General features: G+C 41.0%; 1 protein-coding gene across 1 annotated transcript in view; it reads left to right on the top strand.

Annotated features, from left to right (window-relative positions):
* Window positions 1-20,160, top strand: part of ODAD4 (outer dynein arm docking complex subunit 4) — a 79,282-nt gene that overhangs the window by 41,646 nt on the left and 17,476 nt on the right. The window contains exon 10 of the mRNA XM_060203496.1: window positions 7,677-7,777. Within this exon, the coding sequence (XP_060059479.1) occupies window positions 7,677-7,777 (101 nt within the window). The remainder of the gene's footprint in view (window positions 1-7,676; window positions 7,778-20,160) is intronic.

Genomic DNA, 20,160 nt, shown 5'->3' with positions numbered 1-20,160 from the left:
AAGACTGAGAAGGGGAGAGAAAGACACCTGCAGACCTGCTCCACCGCCTGCAGGTGGGAAGCCAAGGCCTAGAACCGGGATCCTTATGCCAGTCCTCGCTTTTCATGCGGTCCTTGTACTTCATGCCATGTTCGCTTAACTCACTGCACTACTGCCTGACTCCCTGTGCAACACTTTTGAGAGGTCTCCTGGGCCCAACTTCTCCCTCTCCCTTTTCCTCTCCACCTCTACTTCTATCTCTAACTCTGTTTCTGTGTCTTTCTCTTACCAGAACATTGCTCAGATCTGGTTTATGGTGGTTCTGGGGACCTTTAGTGCCTCAGGAACGATAGGCTTTATGCATAACAATTGTGCTGTCTACCCAGCCCCTTCCCCAAAAAGATTTCTTTATTAGAGAGAGAGAATACAAGCACACACAAGTGAGATTGAAAATTCAATGCTTTAAAAAAGCAAACAACAGGGAGTTGGGGCAGTGGCCAGCGGGTTAAGCGCAAGTGGCGCAAAGCACAAGGACCGGCGTAATGATCCTGCTTCAAGCCCCTGGCTCCCCACCTGCAGGGGAGTCGCTTCACAGGTGGTGAAGCAGGTCTGCAGGTGTCTCTCTTTCTCTCCCCTCTCTGTCTTCCCATCATCTCTCCATTTCTCTCTGTCCTATCCAGCAACAACATCAATTACCACAACAATGTTAACCAGAGCAACAAAAGGGAAAATAAATAAATATAAAAAATTAAAAATAAAGCAAACAATAATAAGACACATTTATTTGCTTACTAATGACAGAGAGAGTAGTGCCAGTGTATGACTGCCATGTGCAATACTTGGGGACTGAACTCAAGACTTTATGCTTGAGAGTCCAGAGTCAGTCCAGTGCTTTGTCCTACCAAGGCACTGCTCCATTCTAGCTTAAGGTGGTGTAGTGGGGGATTGAACCTGGGCCTTGGGAGCCTCAGGCTTGAGAGTTTGTTTGCATAACATTTATGCTCTCTCTCCCATCATCTTTAAATATATATATATACATATATATTTAGTTTAAAAATATCTATCTGGGCTGGAGAGACTGCATAATGGTTATGCAAAAGATTTTCATGCCTGAGGTTCTGAGGTTCCAGGTTCAATCCCCAGCACCACCATAAACCATCGCTGAGCAGTGCTCTGGTCTTTTTTATTGTATCTCTCTCATTAAAATAAAACAGGGAGTCAGGCGGTAGCACAGTGGGTTAAGCGCAGGTGGCGCAAAGCTCAAGGACTTGCGTGAGGATCCCAGTTCGAGCCCCTGGCTCCCCACCTGCAGGGGAGTCGAGTCACAAGCAGTGAAACAGGTCTGCAGGTGTCTATCTTTCTTTCCCTCTATCTTCCCCTCCTCTCTCCATTTCTTTCTGTCCTATCCAACAACGACGACATCAATAACAACAGCAATAGTAACTACAACAACAATAAAAATCAAGGGCAACAAAAAGGAAATAAATAAATATTTAAAAATCTTTAAAAAATAAATAAAATAAGCATTTAAAAATATCATTAAAATAAAATAAACATTAAAAAATATCTACCAGGTGAGGGTAGATAGCATAATGGTTATGCAAAAAGACTCTCAAGCCCAAGCCTCCAAAATCCCAGGTTCAGGTTCAGTCCCCCACACCACCATAAGCCAGAGCTGAGCAGTCCACTGGTAAAAAAAAAAAAAAAAAAAAAGGGGGACCAAGTGGTAGCACAGTGGGTTAAGCGCAGGTGGCACAAAGCACAAAGACCAGCATAAGGATCCTAATTCGAGCCCCCGGCTCCCCACCTGCAGGGGGGTCACTTCACAAGCGGTGAAACAGGTCTGCAGGTGTCTGTCTTTCTCTCCCCCTCTCTGTCTTCCCCTCCTCTCTTGATTTCTCTCTGTCCTATCCGACAACAATAACAATAAGCAACAAGGGCAACAAAAGAGAAAAAATAACCTCCAGGAGCAGTGGATTTGTAGTACAGGCACCAAATCCCAGCAATAACCCTGGAAACAGAAAAATAAAATATCTATCTGTCTGAACCAGAGCATCACTATGGCACATGTGATGTCAGGAATTAAACTGAGGATCCCATGCCTGACAGTTCAATGCTTTATTCACATCCTATATCCCTAAAAATTTTTCTTTCTTTCTACCAGAGTACCATGCAAATCTGGTTTATGATGGTGTTGGGGACTGAATGTGGGACTTGAAAGCCATAGGCATGAAAGTCTAGCATAGGGAGTCCAACGGTAGTGCAGCGGGTTAAGCGCAGGTGGTGCAAAGCACAAGGACCAGCATTAGGAACCTGGTTTGAGCCCCCGGTTCCCCACCTGCAGGGGAGTCGCTTCACAAGCGGTGAAGCAGGTCTGCAGGTGTCTATCTTTCTCTCCCCCTCTCTGTCTTCCCCTCCTCTCTCCATTTCTCTCTATCCTATCAGCAACGACAACATCAATAACAACAATAATAACTACAATAAAACAAGAGTGACAAAAGGAAATAAATAAATATTTAAAAAAACCAAGGGCAACAAAAGGGAAAATAAATAAATATTTTTTTAAAAGATAATAACAAAAGCAAAACATTAAAAAAAAAAAAAGAAAGTCTGGCATAACCACTGTGCTATTTCCCCATCATAGAGTACTGGATTTTCAAATATGAGATCCAAAATTCTACCTACAATATGTGTTACAGGAATGCTCTGATTCTCTCTCATTTTTTAAAATTTTTTTGATTTTTAAATTTATTTATTGGGGAATTTTTGGGAAGATTTTTGATAACTGTTTCAATTTCATTAGCTGTGATGGGCCTGTTCATGTTATCCACTTCCTCTTTACTTAGTTTTGGAAGTTGGTAGGTATCTAGGAAATCATTCATTTCTTCCAGGTTCTCTAGCTTGGTGGCATATAGTTGTTCATAGAAGCCTCGCATGTTATGTTGAATTTCTGCAGTGTCTGTTGTGATTTCTCCTCTTTCATTTACTATCCGATTTATTTGGGTCTTCTCCCTTTTTTGTTTTGTGAGTCTGGCTAAAGGTTTGTGGATTTTGTTTACTCTTTCGAAGAACCAACATTTACTTTCATTGATCTTTTGTATGGTTTTCCTATTCTCAATGTTATTTATTTCTGCCCTAACTTTAGTAATTTCTGTCCTTCTGGTTGCTTTAGGATTCCTTTGTTGTTCTTCTTCTAGGTCTTTGAGATGTGCAATCAGGCTGTTTATTTGTGCCTTTTCTTGTTTCCTAATGTGTGCTTGTATAGCTATGAACTTCCCTCTTAGGACTGCTTTAGCTGTGTCCCAAATATTTTGGTAGCTTGTGTCTTCATTTTCATTGAACTCTCGAAACATTTTGATTGCTTCCTTGATTTCCTCTTTGACCCAGAAGTTGTTAAGAAGTGTACTGTTGAGCTTCCACATTTTGGGACTGTTACTAATCTTTTGTTGATTGTTAAGTGTTAGTTTAATTCCACTGTGGTCTGAGAAGATGCTTGGGATGATTTCAGTGCTCTTGAATAGGCTGATGCTGTCTTTGTGGCCTAACATATGGTCTATCCTTGAGAATGACCCATGTGGATTTGAGTAAAATGTGTATTCTAGTTTCTTGGGATGAATGACTCTGAAAATGTCCAATAGTTCTAGTTTATCTATCTCTTCATTTAGCTCCCTTATGTCTTTACTGATTTTCTGCCTGGATGATCTGTCAAGTTGAGATAGTGGAGTGTTGAAGTCCCCTACTATGATTGTGTTACTGTTAATATATTGCTGTAGCTCTTTCAGTAGAAGTTTGATGTATTTAGATGGCTTCTCATTGGGTGCATAGATATTAATAATTGTTAAGTCCTCTTGATTGACTGATCCTCTGAGCATTAAGTAGTGTCCATTCCTATCTTTTTTAATCTTATCTATTTTAAAGTCTATCATGTCAGATATGAGAATAGCTGTTCCTGCCCTTTTTTGTGGGCCATTGGCTTGAATGATAGTTTTCCATCCTTTCACTTTAAGTCTGTGTTTGTCTTGTTGAGTTAGGTGAGTTTCCTGTAGACAACATATTGTTGGGTTGTGTTTTCTGATCCATCTTCCTACTCTGTGTCTTTTAATAGGTGAATTCAGGCCATTGACATTTATTGATATCAAAGATTGAAGATATTTTAACGCCATTCTTGTAGAGTGTTTTGATATATGTCCTATTTGTGGTGGTCTGGTTGTTTATAGGAGACCTTTCAGAACTTCTTTCAGGGCAGGCTTGGTGATGGTTGCTTCCTTCAACTGTTGCTTGTCTGAGAAGGTTTTGATGCTTCCATCTAGTCTGAATGACAGTCTAGCAGGATATAGTATTCTTGGCTGAAAGCCTTTCTCATTGAGCACTCGATAGATATCTTGCCATTCTCTTCTGGCCTGTAGTGTTTGTATGGAGAAGTCTGCTGCTAATCTTATGGGTTTTCCTTTGTAGGTGACTCTTTGTTTTTCTCTTGCAGCCTTGAGGATCCTTTCTTTATCCTTATTCCTTTCCATTCTAAGTATGACATGTCTTGGTGTCTTTAGGTCTGGGTTAATTCTGTTTGGGACCCTCTGGGCTTCTTGAATCTTTATGTCTTTGGTGTTGTCTAGACTAGAGAAATTTTCAGCTATTATGGCCCGGAGAATGCTTTCTTCCTCTCCTTTTCTTTCTTCCTCTGGTAAACCAATAATGCATATATTGTTTCTTTTGAAGTCATCCCATAGGACTCTGTTGTTGTTTTCAGCATCTCTTAATCTCTTTTTGAGATCTCTTACTTCTTTTTTAGTTGTCTCTAATTCATGCTCAATCTTGCTAATTCTGTCTTCAGCCTCATAGATTCTATTCTCTCTGCCCTCTACTGCTTTCTGGAGTTCATCTATTTTGTTGCCCTGCTCTGATACTGTTTTAGCTTGTTCAGCTAGTTGCCTTCTTAGCTCAGCGATTTCAGCTTTCAGCTCTCTAATAACCATGAGATAATTAGAATTTTCTTCCATATTCTCATTTGTTGTTCCTGCATTTCTGATTACAATTTTTTCAAATTCTTTACTCACTCCTGTTATTATTTCCTTAGCTAATGTTTGGATATTGAACTCGTTGTTTTGTGCTTCACCCTCTGGAGGACTTTTAGCTGGACTCTTGTCCTCGTTCAAGTCTCCAATATTTTTTCTTGTTGTTTTAACCATTTTATATATTTTGTTATGAGTTCCCTTTATCAGTACTTTTCAAATTATTGATCACTATTGCCTGGATTGACTCGTGTCTAAGTAATTTAATTAAAGGGTTTACCGTGGTGGAAGTTAACAGTTTTTTTTTCAATCCCTGAGTTGGAGCTCAGTGGTGTAAAAGCCTCTTTTTTTTTTTTTTCTTCCCTGTAGGCTATGGGTGCCTGAGGGCTTTTAAACTATCAATAGGCTTCTTAGCTTAATCACTGACTCCTGACCAAGAGATAAAGCAGGGTGTGGCAGAGATAATCCAGTGGTTATGCAAAGAGACTTTCACAGCCCCTCAGCTATGCCAAGGAGGTATAAGTCTTCTCCTGAGTTTCCCGGTTAGATCTCTGTACCCTGGTGTCCCTTCCTGTTGCTGCTCCAGATTCTGAGGGTAGTAGCAATGGAGACTCAGAGTTGCACTTGGTGAGTCTCTGGGGAGTCCTTTCCTCCCTTCAGCTGTCCCCTTGTTGTGGAGCAGACTGGAGGTGGTGTCTCCACTGATAAACTGCTGAATGTTAGCAGTCACTTAATCTCTCCTTAGGCCCCTCTCTCCTCTCTGTCACCAGCCACGTGTGTTTGTACTCACGGGTGATTTACTGGGTTCCTGTGGTCATTGTAGTCCTGTCTTGTTTAGGTCCGGGTGGTCTCCTTTGGTATTCCTAGTTGATCCGGGAGAGGAGAGGAGAGGAGAGGAGAGGAGAGAAAGCGATCTGCTGCTCGTAGCTCCGCCTCCTATTTATTGGGGAATTAATGTTTTACATTCAACGGTAAATACAATAGTTTGTACATGCATAACATTTTTCAGTTTTCCACATAACAATACAACCCCCACTAGGTCCTCTGTCTGCTTTTTAATTTTTTAATTATCATTATTTATTGAATAGAGACTACCAGAAATCGAGGACAGGGTGACAGAGGAAGAAAGAGAAATACCTGCAACACTCACTGCTTCACCACTAGCAAAGCTTTCCTTCTGCAGGTGGGGGCCAGGGACTTGAAGCTGGGTCCTTGCACATTGTAACATATGTGCTCAACCAGGTGGGCCACCACCCAGCCCCCCTTCTTTTTTTTTTTTTAGATTTTAAAAAAATTATTAATGAGAAAGATAGGCAGAAAAGAGAGAGAACCAGACATCACTCTGGTAAACGTGCTGCTGGGGACTGAACTCAGGACCTCATGTGTGAGGGTTTAGTGCTTTATCCACAGTGCTACCTCCTGGACCACGATGCTCTGATTCTCACTGTTTCCTCTATTATAAATAAGTAAACAAGGGTCCAGGTGGTGGTGCACCTGGTTGAGTTACAGTGCGTAAAGACCCAGGTTCGAGCCCTCCAGTCCCCACCTGCAGGGGGAAAGCTTTGCAAGTGGTGATGCAGGGCTGCAGGTGTCCTTCTTTTTCCCTATCACCCCCTTCTCTCTCAATTTCTGACTGTCTCTATCCAGAAAATAAAGATAAAAAATAAATAAATAAGTAAATAAGTCTTTAAAAGGAGGCAGCAGGGAGAGGAAAGTGAGGTAAGTAGGTTTTGGCTAGGGCCAGTGTATATATCACTTGTCTCCTGGACCAAGGGACAGTTTCATCTTGTTGCCTACCTCTTCTAGAAGGAGACAGCATAATGATTCTGCAAAAGACCTTCATGCCTGAGGCTCTAAGTCCCAGGTTCAATCCCGAGCCCAACCATAAACCAGAGTTGAGCAGTAATCTGGACATTCTCTCTGTATCTCTCTCTCTCATTAAAATGAAATAAAAATACCTTTGGGGAGCCGGGCAATGGCACAGTAGGTTAAGCGCACATGGCATAAAGTGCAAGGACTGGCGTAAGGATACCAGTTGGAGGCCCCCGCTTTCCACCTGCAGGGGGTTCACTTCACAGGTGGTGATGCCGGTCTGCAGTTGTCTATCTTTTTCTCCCCCTCTGTCTTCCTCTCCTCTCTCGATTTCTCCCTGTCTTATCCAACAACAATGATAGCAACAACAATAATAATAACAACACTGATCATAAACAACAAGGGCAACAAAAGGGGAAAAAATAAAAAATAAATAAAAGTTTAAAAAAATCTTCTAAAAAATATATATATCTTTGAAAAAAATATATGAAATGGCGGTCCGTGAGGTGGCACAGTGTATAAGGTGCTGGACTCACAAGCATGAAGTCTTGAGTTCGATCCCTGGCAGCACATATACCAGAATGATACCTGGTTCTTTCTCTCTCCTCCTATCCCTCTCATTAATAAAGTATTTAGAAAAACATAAATAAATATATATGAAATGTAGTGGAATGGAATGGAGAGCACAAGCAGAACACTGATGACCTCTGGTTTACAGTGGTGCTGAGGACTGAACCCTGGGACCTTTGGGACCTCAGGCATTTTCATGTTGCTATGCCACTGCTAGATTCCAGAGGGCCAGCCCATAGCACCTGCCCTCAGTGCACAACACTCAGTGTGTTGGTCTCTCTGTGTCTACCTCCCCTTGCTCTCTAGTGAAGCTGAGAAATTTCGAGGCAGCTGTGAACAACTTTGAGAAGGCCCTGGATAGAGCGAAGCTGGTCCACAACAACGAGGCGCAGCAAGCCATCATCAGTGTGAGCCTGATACCAGCTTTGGCTTGAGGGGATGGGAGGGAGGTTGAGGGTGGGTCCTCAGCCCTTCAGCCTTCTCTACTAGCTTTCACATGGGTTCTCTCTTTCTTTCTTTCTTCCTTCCTTCCTTCCTTCCTTCCTTCCTTCCTTCCTTTCTTTCTTTCTTTCTTTCGTTCTTTCTTTCTTTCTTTCTTTCTCTCCCCAGTATATATTTTATATTGTGGGGTAGGCTGTGGTGCACTAGATAAAACTCACTATGCCTGGGTTCATGCCTCTGGGTCAGACCTACAGGCAAGGAAGCTTCACGAGTGGTGAAGCAGTACTGTAGGTGTCTCTCACTCTCTCTCCTCCCCCACACTATTTCTTTTTTTACTTTTATTTATTTTATTCCCTTTTGTTGCCCTTGTTGTTTTATTGTTGTAGTTATTATTGATGTCATTGTTGTTGGATAGGACAGAGAGAAATGGAGAGAGGAGGAGAAGACAGAGAGAGGGAGAGAAAGAGAGACACCTGCAGACCTGCTTCACCGCTTGTGAAGTGACTCCCCTGCAGGTGGGGAGCCAGGGGCTCGAACCGGGATCCTTATGCCGGTCTTTGTGCTTTGCGCCACCTGTGCTTAACCTGCTGTGCTACTGCCCAACTCCCTCCCACACTATTTCTCTCTGCCCTGTCAAACAAACAAAACAAAGAAAAGGACAAACAAAAAAAAGGGGGGGAGTCACAAAATGTATTTCTTGTGACTTGAGAGGCGGTGCAGTGGACAGTGCACTGGGCTTTCAGCTGTGAGATCCCAAATTCAAGTCCCAGCATTACATGCCATAGTGATGCTCTGGTTCTTTTGATCACTTTTCTATCTTTCCTAAATAAATACATATTTTATGTATTTGTTTTATTTTTTGTTTATTTTGGATAGGAACAGAAGTTGAGGGAGTTGGGCGGTATCGCAGCTGGTTAAGCACACGTGGTGCAAAGCGCAAGGACCGAGGAGTAAGGATCCTGGTTTGAGCCCCCGGCTCCCCACCTGCAGAGGAGTCGCTTCACAGGTGGTGAAGCAGGTCTGCAGATGTCTCTCTCTCCGCCTCTCTGTCTTCCTCCTCTCTCCATTTCTCTCTGTCCTATCCAACAACAATGACATCAATAGTAACTACAACAATGAAAAACAAGGGCAACAAAAGGGAATAAATAAATATTTAAAAGAAAAAAAAGAAAGAAACCGAAGTTGACAGAAAGAAACCCGTGGCACTGCTTCACTGTTCATGAAGCTCCCCCTGCAGGTGGGGGCTGGAGACTTGAACCCCATCCTTCCACGGCAACATGTCTCCACCAGGAATGTCACAACCTGGCTTCAGTTTTATTTTTTAATGAGAGAGATACAGATAGATAGGTAGACCATTATTGTTCAATTCTGGCTTATGGTGGTGCTGGGAATTGAACATGAGACGACCTTTGGTGCTTCAGGCATGAAAGCTTTTATTTATTTATTTATTTATTTACCAGAGCACTGCTCAGCTCTGGTTTATGATGGTGCTGGGGTTTGAACCTGGGACTTTGGGAGCTTCAAGGCATGAGAGTCTCTTTGCTTAACCATTATGCTATCAACCCCTGCCCCATGAAAAGTCATTTTTATAATCATGCCATCTCCTCAGCCCAATAAGTAAAAAAAATTAATTATTTATTTTGGGGGGAAGACAGGTCTGGTAAAAACCACAATAATAAAAATAAAATAATTTTTTTAGTATATGTGCTTCCAAAGTGAACATTTAATATTCATTAATGTTTTTGGAGAGAAAAAGAGGAAAGAGAAAGAGGGAGAGGGAGAGGGAGAGGAAAGAGGGAGAGGGAGAGGGAGAGGGAGAGGGAGAGGGAGAGGGAGAGGGAGAGGGAGAGGGAAAACCAGAACCAGAACCAGAACCAGGGATGGAACTCAGAATCGCATACCTATGAGTCCAATGCTTTATCTGGAGTGCCCCCTGCTGGCCAGCTCCCATAAGTATTTATATTTATTATATCACCCACCAACTGCAGGACATATTCTAGGAAGAACTGTGACTTCTGAATGTTTGCTACTGACATCTGCTAGTTTGCTTATTTTTATATTAATTTGTTGTTGTTATTATTTTATTTGATATGCAGAGAGAAATTGAGGAGGGGAGAGGGGAAGAGAGAGAGACCTACAGCCTTGCTTCATAACTCATGAAGCTTTTCTCTGCAGGTGAGGACTGGGGGCTTGAACTTGGATCCTTGCACATGGTTATGTGTGTGCTCAACCAGGTGTGCCACTGCCTGGTCCCATCTATTACTTTATTTATTTTATTTATTTTAAAAATATTATTCCCTTTTGTTTCACTTGTTTTATTGTTGAAGTTATTATTATTGTGATGTTGATGTTGTCATTGTTGGATAGGACAGAGAGAAATGATGATGAAGGGAAGACAGAGAGGGGAGAGAAAGAGAGACACCTGCAGACCTACTTCACCACCTGTGAAGCGACTTCCCTGCAGGTGGGGAGCTGGGGGCTCAAACCTGGATCCTTACACCAGTCCTTGTACTTTGCACTACCTGTGCTTAACCAGCTGCACTACTGCCTGACTCCCACTTTATTTTTCTTTAAAATGTAGTAAAAAGTTTTATTTTAAATAATTATCCTATCTTATTAATTTATATATTCATGCCTCTAGCTTTACTGCTCTGACTTTTTATTCATTTGATAGGATAGAAAGAAATTGAGTTGGGAAGGGGAGCTAAGGAGAGAGAGAGAGAGAGGGAGAGAGAGAGAGAGACCGACCTGCAGACCTGCTACCTCCTTGCATTTGGGTAATGGGGATTTGAACCAGGGTCCTTGTACATGGTAACATGTGCATTCAACAAGTTGCACTACCACTTGGCCCCCCTTGACTTTTTAAAAAAATTTTTAATTTATTTCTTTATTGGGGAATTAATGTTTTACATTCAACAGTAAATACAATAGTTTGCACATGCATAACATTTCCCAGTTTTCCATATAACAATACAACCCCCACTAGGTCCTCTATCATCCTTCATGGACCTGTATTCTCCCCACCCACCCACCCCACAGTCTTTTACTTGGGTGCAATACGCCAATTCCATTTCAGGTTCTACTTGTGTTTTCTTTTCTAATCTTGTTTTTCAACTTCTGCCTGAGAGTGAGATCATCCCATATTCATCCTCTCTTTTTTTTTGTCCTTGTTTTATTGTTGTAGTTATTATTGTTGTTGTTGATGTCATTGTTGTTGGATAGGACAGAGAGAAATGGAGAGAGAAGGGGAAGACAGACAGGGGAAGAGAAAGACAGACACTTAGGGAAAAAAAGAAAACAAAAAAAAAAAAGAAAAGAGAAAGACAGACACTTGCAGACCTGCTTCACTGCCTGTGAAGCAACTCCCCTGCAAGCAGGGAGCTGGGGGCTCAAACTGGGATCCTTACACCAGTCCTTGCACTTAACCCACTGCACTACCACCCAACTCCCCTCTTGTGTGTGTGTATATATATATATATATATATATATATATATATATATATATATATTCTTTGGAGGGAATTAATGGTTTATAGTCGACAGTAAAATAGAATAGTTTGTATACATGCATGACATTTGCCAGTTTTCTACATAAAAATATAACCCCCACTAGGTCCTCCTCTATTATCATGTTCCAGGACCTTACCCCCACCTCCACTCCAGAGTCTTTGACTTTGGTGCAATATACCAAATCCAGTCCAAGTTCTGCTTAGTGTTTTCCCTTCTGATCTTGTTTTTCAACTTCTGCCTGTGAGTGAGATCATCCCATATTCATCTTTCTGTTTCTTTCTTTTTTTTTTATTTCTTTATTGGGGAATTAATGTTTTACATTCAACAGTAAATACAATAGCTTGTACATGCATAACATTCCCCAGTTTCCCATATAACAATACAACCCCCACTAGGTCCTCTATCATCCTTCATGGACCTGTATTCTCCCCACCCACCCCACAGTGTTTTACTTTGGTGTGATACGCCAATTCCAGTTCAGGTTCTACTTGTGTTTTCTTTTCTGATCTTGTTTTTCAACTTCTGCCTGAGAGTGAGATCATCCCATATTCATCCTTCTGTTTCTGACTTATTTCTTTTTTTTTCTTTTTGCTTTTATTTTTTTTTAATTTAAGAAAGGATTAATTAACAAAACCATAGGGTAGGAGGGGTACAACTCCACACAATTCCCACCACCCAATCTCCATATCCCACCCCCTCCCCCGATAGCTTTCCCATTCTCTATCCCTCTGGGAGCATGGACCCAGGGTCATTGTGGGTTGCAGAAGGTAGAAGGTCTGGCTTCTGTAATTGCTTCCCCGCTGAACATGGGCGTTGACTGGTCGGTCCATACTCCCAGTCTGCCTCTCTCTTTCCCTAGTAGGGTGGGTCTCTGGGGAAGCTGAGCTCCAGGACATATTGGTGGGGTCTTCAATCCAGGGAAGTCTGGCCGGCATCCTGATGATACCTGGAACCTGGTGACTGAAAAGAGAGTTAACATACAAAGCCAAACAAATTGTTGAGCAATCATGGACCCAAAGCTTGGAAAAGTGGAGAGGAAGTATTAGGGAGGTACTCACTGCAAACTCTAGTGTACTTCTGCTTTCTTACTTTGGTGCCATACTCCAAACTCAGTCAATTTCTGCTTTGCGTTTCTACTTCTTCTTCTTTTTTTCTTTACATGCATAACATTCCCCAGATTCCCATTTAACAATACAACCCCCACTATTTCATTCATCATTTTTCATGGACCTGTATTCTCCCCACCCACCCACCCACCCACCCCAGAGTCTTTTACTTTGGTGTAATACTCCAATTCCATTTCAGGTTCAACTTGTGTTTTCTTTTCTAATCTTGTTTTTCAACTTCGGCCTGAGAGTGAGATCATCCCATATTCAGCCTTCTGTTTCTGACTTATTTCACTCAACATGATTTTTTCAAGGTCCATCCAAGATCGGCTGAAAACGGTGAAGTCACCATTTTTTACAGCTGAGTAGTATTCCATTGTGTATATAGACCACAACTTGCTCAGCCACTCATCTGTTGTTGGACACCTGGGTTGCTTCTAGGTTTTGGCTATTACAAATTGTGCTGCCAAGAACATATGTGTACACAGATCTTTTTGGATGGATGTGTTGGGTTCCTTAGGATATATCCCCAGGAGAGGAACTGCAGGATCATAGGGTAGGTCTACTTCTACCCTTCTGAGAGTTCTCCAGACTGCTCTCCACAGGGCTTGGACCAATTGACATTCCCCCTAGCAGAGCAGGAGGGTTGCTTTGTCCCCACACCCTCTCCAGCATTTGTTGCTGCTGCATTTTCTGGTGTATGACATTCTCACAGGAGTGAAGTGGTTTCTCATTGTTGTCTTTATTTGCATTTTTTAAAAGATTTTATTTATTTATTTATGAGAAAGATAGGAGGAGAGAGAAAGAACCAGGTATCACTCTGGTACATGTGCTGCCGGGGCTCAAACTTAGGACCTCATGCTTGAGAGTCCAGTGCTTTATCCACTGCACCACCTCCTGTACCACTTTATTTGCATTTCTCTGACAATCAATGACTTGGAACATTTTTTCATGTTTATTGGCCTTTTGGATCTCTTCTATGTGAATATTCTGTTCATATCCTCTCCCCATTTTTGGATGGGGTCATCTGTTTTCTTGTTGAGTTTGGTGAGCTCTTTATATATTTTGGTTATTATCCTCTTGTCTGATGTATGGCATGGAAAGGGTCTTCTCCCACTCTGTGGGAGTTCTCTTTGTTTGGGTGGATTTTTTGTTTGTTTGTTTGTTTGCATAACTGTGATGCTATTTCCAGGATTTTCTTGCCTGGGCTGAGAAAACTGTGGTAACCTCTCCCTATGGGCTTCTTCAGCCTTCACTACCCTGCTCCAGCCAAACCAACAACCTGTCTTTTTATTTATTATTATTATTATTATTATTATTTTTTTTTTTACCAGAGCACTGCTCAGTTCTGGCTTATGGTGGTGCAAGGGATTGAACCTGGGACTTTGGAACCTCAATCATGAAAGTCTCTTTTCATAACCATTATGCTATCTACCCTATCTTTTTATTTATTAGTGAAAATTTCTCCATCTCACCCACCTCCTCTCATACATAATTTCATTACTCCAAGGTCTTTTAAAAAATTTTTTATATTTATTTATTTATTTTCCCTTTTTAAAAAAAATTTTCCCTTTTGTTGCCCTTTTTATTTATTTATTTATTTATTTTGTTGTGCTTTGTGTGTGTTTATGTGTTTTATTTATTTATTTATTTTTTTAAATTTTTTTTTATTTAAGAAAGGATTAATTAACAAAACCATAGGGTAGGAGGGGTACAACTCCACACAATTCCCACCGCCCAATCTCCATATCCCACCCCCTCCCCCGATAGCTTTCCCATTCTCTATCCCTCTGGGAGCATGGACCCAGGGTCATTGTGGGTTGCAGAAGGTAGAAGGTCTGGCTTCTGTAATTGCTTCCCTGCTGAACATGGGCGTTGACTGGTCGGTCCATACTCCCAGTCTGCCTCTCTCTTTCCCTAGTAGGGTGGGTCTCTGGGGAAGCTGAGCTCCAGGACATATTGGTGGGGTCTTCAATCCAGGGAAGTCTGGCCGGCATCCTGATGACACCTGGAACCTGGTGACTGAAAAGAGAGTTAACATACAAAGCCAAACAAATTGTTGAGCAATCATGGACCCAAAGCTTGGAAAAGTGGAGAGGAAGTATTAGGGAGGTACTCACTGCAAACTCTAGTGTACTTCTGCTTTCTTACTTTGGTGCCATACTCCAAACTCAGTCAATTTCTGCTTTGCGTTTCTACTTCTTCTTCTTTTTTTCTTTACATGCATAACATTCCCCAGATTCCCATTTAACAATACAACCCCCACTATTTCATTCATCATTTTTCATGGACCTGTATTCTCCCCACCCACCCACCCACCCACCCCAGAGTCTTTTACTTTGGTGTAATACTCCAATTCCATTTCAGGTTCAACTTGTGTTTTCTTTTCTAATCTTGTTTTTCAACTTCGGCCTGAGAGTGAGATCATCCCATATTCAGCCTTCTGTTTCTGACTTATTTCACTCAACATGATTTTTTCAAGGTCCATCCAAGATCGGCTGAAAACGGTGAAGTCACCATTTTTTACAGCTGAGTAGTATTCCATTGTGTATATAGACCACAACTTGCTCAGCCACTCATCTGTTGTTGGACACCTGGGTTGCTTCTAGGTTTTGGCTATTACAAATTGTGCTGCCAAGAACATATGTGTACACAGATCTTTTTGGATGGATGTGTTGGGTTCCTTAGGATATATCCCCAGGAGGGGAATTGCAGGATCATAGGGTAGGTCCATTTCTAGCCTTCTGAGAGTTCTCCAGACTGTTTTCCACAGAGGTTGGACCAATTGACATTCCCACCAGCAGTGCAGGAGGGTTCCTTTGACCCCACGCCCTCTCCAGCATTTGCTGCTGTTACCTTTTCTGATGTGTGACATTCTCACAGGAGTGAAGTGATATCTCATTGTTGTCTTGATTTGCATTTCTCTGACAATCAGAGACTTGGAGCATTTTTTCATGTGTTTCTCGGCCTTTTGGATCTCTTCTGTGGTGAATATTCTGTCCAAGTCCTCCCCCCATTTTTGGATGGGGTTATTTGTTGTCTTGTTGTTGAGTCTGGCAAGCTCTTTATATATGTTGGTTATTAAACTCTTATCTGATGTATGGCATGTAAAGATCTTCTCCCATTCTGTGAGGGGTCTCTTGATTTGGATAGTGGTTTCTTTTGCTGTGAAGAAGCTTTTTAATTTGATGTAGTCCCATAGGTTTATACTTGCCTTAGTCTTCCTTGTAATTGGATTCGTTTCATTGAAAATGTCTTTAAAATTTATGCGGAAAAAAGTTCTGCCAATATTTTCCTCTAAGTATCTGATAGTTTCTGGTCTAACATACAAGTCCTTGATCCACTTGGAATTTACTTTTGTATTTGGTGAAATACAGTGATTCAGTTTCATTCTTCTGCATGTTTCAACCCATTGTTTCCAACACCATTTGTTGAAGAGACTCTGCTTCCCCCATATAATAGTCTGGGCCCCTTTGTCAAAGATTAGATGTCCATAGGTGTGGGGCCTCATTTCTGGGCTCTCAATTCTATTCCACTGGTCAGTGTGTCTGTTCATGTTCCAGTACCAAGCAGTTTTGATGACAATGGCCCTATAATACAGTTTGAGATCTGGCAGTGTGATGCCTCCGGTTCTGTTCTTTTTTCTCAAGATTGTTTTGGCAATTCTAGGTCTTTTCTGGTTCCAGATAAACATTTGTAGCATTTTTTCTATTCTCCAAAAAAATGTGCTTGGGATCTTGATGGGGATAGCATTAAATTTGTAGATGGCTCTGGGTAATATATTCATTTTGATGATGTTAATTCTTCCAACCCATGAACATGGAATATCTTTCCACTTCTTTGTGTCTTTTTCAATTTCTTTGAGTAGTGACTCATAATTTTCAGTATACAAGTCTTTCACTTCTTTGGTTAGGTTTATTCCTAGATATTTTATTGTTTTTGTTGCTATAGAAAAAGGAACTGATTTCTGGATTTCAATTTCTTCTAACTTAGTGTTTGCATAGAGGAATGCCACTGACTTTTGAATGTTAATTTTATAGCCTGACACCTTACTGTATTGCCTGATGATTTCCAAAAGCTTCTTGCTGGATTCCTTAGGTTTTTCCATGTATACTATCATGTCATCTGCAAATAAGGAGAGTTTGACTTCTTCTCTTCCAATCTGTATGCCTTTAATTCCTTGCTCCTGCCTGATTGCTATGGCAAGAACTTCCAACACTATGTTGAATAGTAATGGTGATAGTGGGCAGCCCTGTCTAGTACCTGATCTGAGGGGAAATGCTTCCAGTTTTTCACCATTGAGTATGATGTTGGCTGTAGGTTTGCTATATATAGACTCCACTATCTTCAGGAATTTTCCATCTATTCCCATTTTTTGTAGTGTTTTGATCATAAAGGGATGTTGTATTTTGTTAAAGGCTTTCTCTGCATCTATTGATATGACCATGTGGTTTTTGGCCTTGCTTTTGTTGATGTGGTGGATCACATTGATTGATTTACGTATATTAAACCAACCTTGCATGCCTGGGATAAACCCCACTTGGTCATGATGAACAATTTTTTTGATATACTGCTGTATCCGGTTGGCTAGAATTTTGTTCAATATTTTCGCATCTATGTTCATCAGAGATATTGGTCTGTAGTTTTCTTTTTTGGCTGTGTCCCTGTCTGCTTTTGGTATCAGGGTGATGTTGGCTTCATAGAAGCTGGCAGGGAGTATTCCAGTGTCTTCAATCTTCTGGAAGACTTTTAAAAGTAGAGGTATTAGTTCTTCTTTGAAAGTTTTGTAGAATTCATTTGTAAAACCATCTGGTCCAGGACTTTTATTTTTGGGAAGATTTTTGATAACTGTTTCAATTTCATTAGCTGTGATGGGCCTGTTCATGTTATCCACTTCCTCTTTACTTAGTTTTGGAAGTTGGTAGGTATCTAGGAAATCATTCATTTCTTCCAGGTTCTCTAGCTTGGTGGCATATAGTTGTTCATAGAAGCCTCGCATGATATGTTGAATTTCTGCAGTGTCTGTTGTGATTTCTCCTCTTTCATTTACTATCCGATTTATTTGGGTCTTCTCCCTTTTTTGTTTTGTGAGTCTGGCTAAAGGTTTGTCGATTTTGTTTACTCTTTCGAAGAACCAACATTTACTTTCATTGATCTTTTGTATGGTTTTCCTATTCTCAATGTTATTTATTTCTGCCCTAACTTTAGTAATTTCTGTCCTTCTGGTTGCTTTAGGATTCCTTTGTTGTTCTTCTTCTAGGTCTTTGAGATGTGCAATCAGGCTGTTTATTTGTGCCTTTTCTTGTTTCCTAATGTGTGCTTGTATAGCTATGAACTTCCCTCTTAGGACTGTTTTAGCTGTGCCCCAAATATTTTGGTAGCTTGTGTCTTCATTTTCATTGAACTCTCGAAACATTTTGATTGCTTCCTTGATTTCCTCTTTGACCCAGAAGTTGTTAAGAAGTGTACTGTTGAGCTTCCACATTTTGGGACTGTTACTAATCTTTTGTTGATTGTTAAGTGTTAGTTTAATTCCACTGTGGTCTGAGAAGATGCTTGGGATGATTTCAGTGCTCTTGAATAGGCTGATGCTGTCTTTGTGGCCTAACATATGGTCTATCCTTGAGAATGATCCATGTGGATTTGAGTAAAATGTGTATTCCAGTTTCTTGGGATGAATGACTCTGAAAATGTCCAATAGTTCTAGTTTATCTATCTCTTCATTTAGCTCCCTTATGTCTTTACTGACTTTCTGCCTGGATGATCTGTCAAGTTGAGATAGTGGGGTGTTGAAGTCCCCTACTATGATTGTGTTACTGTTAATATATTGCTGTAGCTCTTTCAGTAGAAGTTTGATGTATTTAGATGGCTTCTCATTGGGTGCATAGATATTAATAATTGTTAAGTCCTCTTGATTGACTGATCCTCTGAGCATTAAGTAGTGTCCATTCCTATCTTTTTTAATCTTATCTATTTTAAAGTCTATCATGTCAGATATGAGAATAGCTGTTCCTGCCCTTTTTTGTGGGCCATTGGCTTGAATGATAGTTTTCCATCCTTTCACTTTAAGTCTGTGTTTGTCTTGTTACGTTAGGTGAGTTTCCTGTAGACAACATATTGTTGGGTTGTGTTTTCTGATCCATCTTCCTACTCTGTGTCTTTTAATAGGTGAATTCAGGCCATTGACATTTATTGATATCAAAGATTGAAGATATTTTAACGCCATTCTTGTAGAGTGTTTTGATATATGTCCTATTTGTGGTGGTCTGGTTGTTCATAGGAGACCTTTCAGAACTTCTTTCAGGGCAGGCTTGGTGATGGTTGCTTCCTTCAACTGTTGCTTGTCTGAGAAGGTTTTGATGCTTCCATCTAGTCTGAATGACTATCTAGCAGGATATAGTATTCTTGGCTGAAAGCCTTTCTCATTGAGCACTCGATAGATATCTTGCCATTCTCTTCTGGCCTGTAGTGTTTGTATGGAGAAGTCTGCTGCTAATCTTATGGGTTTTCCTTTGTAGGTGACTCTTTGTTTTTCTCTTGCAGCCTTGAGGATCCTTTCTTTATCCTTATTCCTTTCCAATCTAAGTATGACATGTCTTGGTGTCTTTAGGTCTGGGTTAATTCTGTTTGGGACCCTCTGGGCTTCTTGAATCTTTATGTCTTTGGTGTTGTCTAGACTAGAGAAATTTTCAGCTATTATGGCCTGGAGAACTCTTTCTTCCTCCCCTTCTCTTTCTTCCTCTGGTAAGCCAATAATGCGTATATTGTTTCTTTTGAAGTCATCCCATAGGACTCTGTTGTTGTTTTCAGCATCTCTTAATCTCTTTTTGAGATCTCTTACTTCTTTTTTAGTTGTCTCTAATTCATGCTCAATCTTGCTAATTCTGTCTTCAGCCTCATAGATTCTATTCTCTCTGCCCTCTACTGCTTTCTGGAGTTCATCTATTTTGTTGCCCTGCTCTGATACTGTTTTAGCTTGTTCAACTAGTTGCCTTCTTAGCTCAGCGATTTCAGCTTTCAGCTCTCTAATAACCATGAGATAATTAGAATTTTCTTCCATATTCTCATTTGTTGTTCCTGCATTTCTGATTACAATTTTTTCAAATTCTTTACTCACTCCTGTTATTATTTCCTTAGCTAATGTTTGGATGTTGAACTCGTTGTTTTGTGCTTCACCCTCTGGAGGACTTTTAGCTGGACTCTTGTCCTTGTTCAAGTCTCCAATATTTTTTCTTGTTGTTTTAACCATTTTATATAAGTTAACAGTTTTTTCAATCCCTGAGTTGGAGTTCAGTGGTGTAAAAGCCTTTTTTTTTTTCCCCTGTAGGCTATGGGAGCCTGAGGGCTTTTAAACTATCAATAGGCTTCTTAGCTTAATCACTGACTCCTGACCAAGAGATAAAGCAGGGTGTGGCAGAGATAATCCAGTGGTTATGCAAAGAGACTTTCACAGCCCCTCAGCTATGCCACCGAGGTATATAGGTCTTCTCCTGAGTTTCCCGGTTAGATCTCTGTACCCTGGTGTCCCTCCCTGTTGCTGCTCCAGATTCTGAGGGTAGTAGCAATGGAGACTCAGAGTTGCACTTGGTGAGTCTCTGGGGAGTCCTTTCCTCCCTTCAGCTGTCCCCTTGTTGGTGGAGCAGACTGGAGGTGGTGTCTCCACTGACAAACTGTTGAACTGTTAGCAGTCACTTAATCTCTCCTTAGGCCCCTCTCTTCTCTCTGTCACCAGC

The sequence above is a fragment of the Erinaceus europaeus genome, chromosome 12 (assembly GCF_950295315.1).
Source record: "Erinaceus europaeus chromosome 12, mEriEur2.1, whole genome shotgun sequence".
NCBI lineage: Eukaryota > Metazoa > Chordata > Mammalia > Eulipotyphla > Erinaceidae > Erinaceus > Erinaceus europaeus.
The sequence above is the reverse complement of the archived record's forward strand: the minus strand, read 5'-3'. Positions and strand labels throughout refer to the sequence as shown.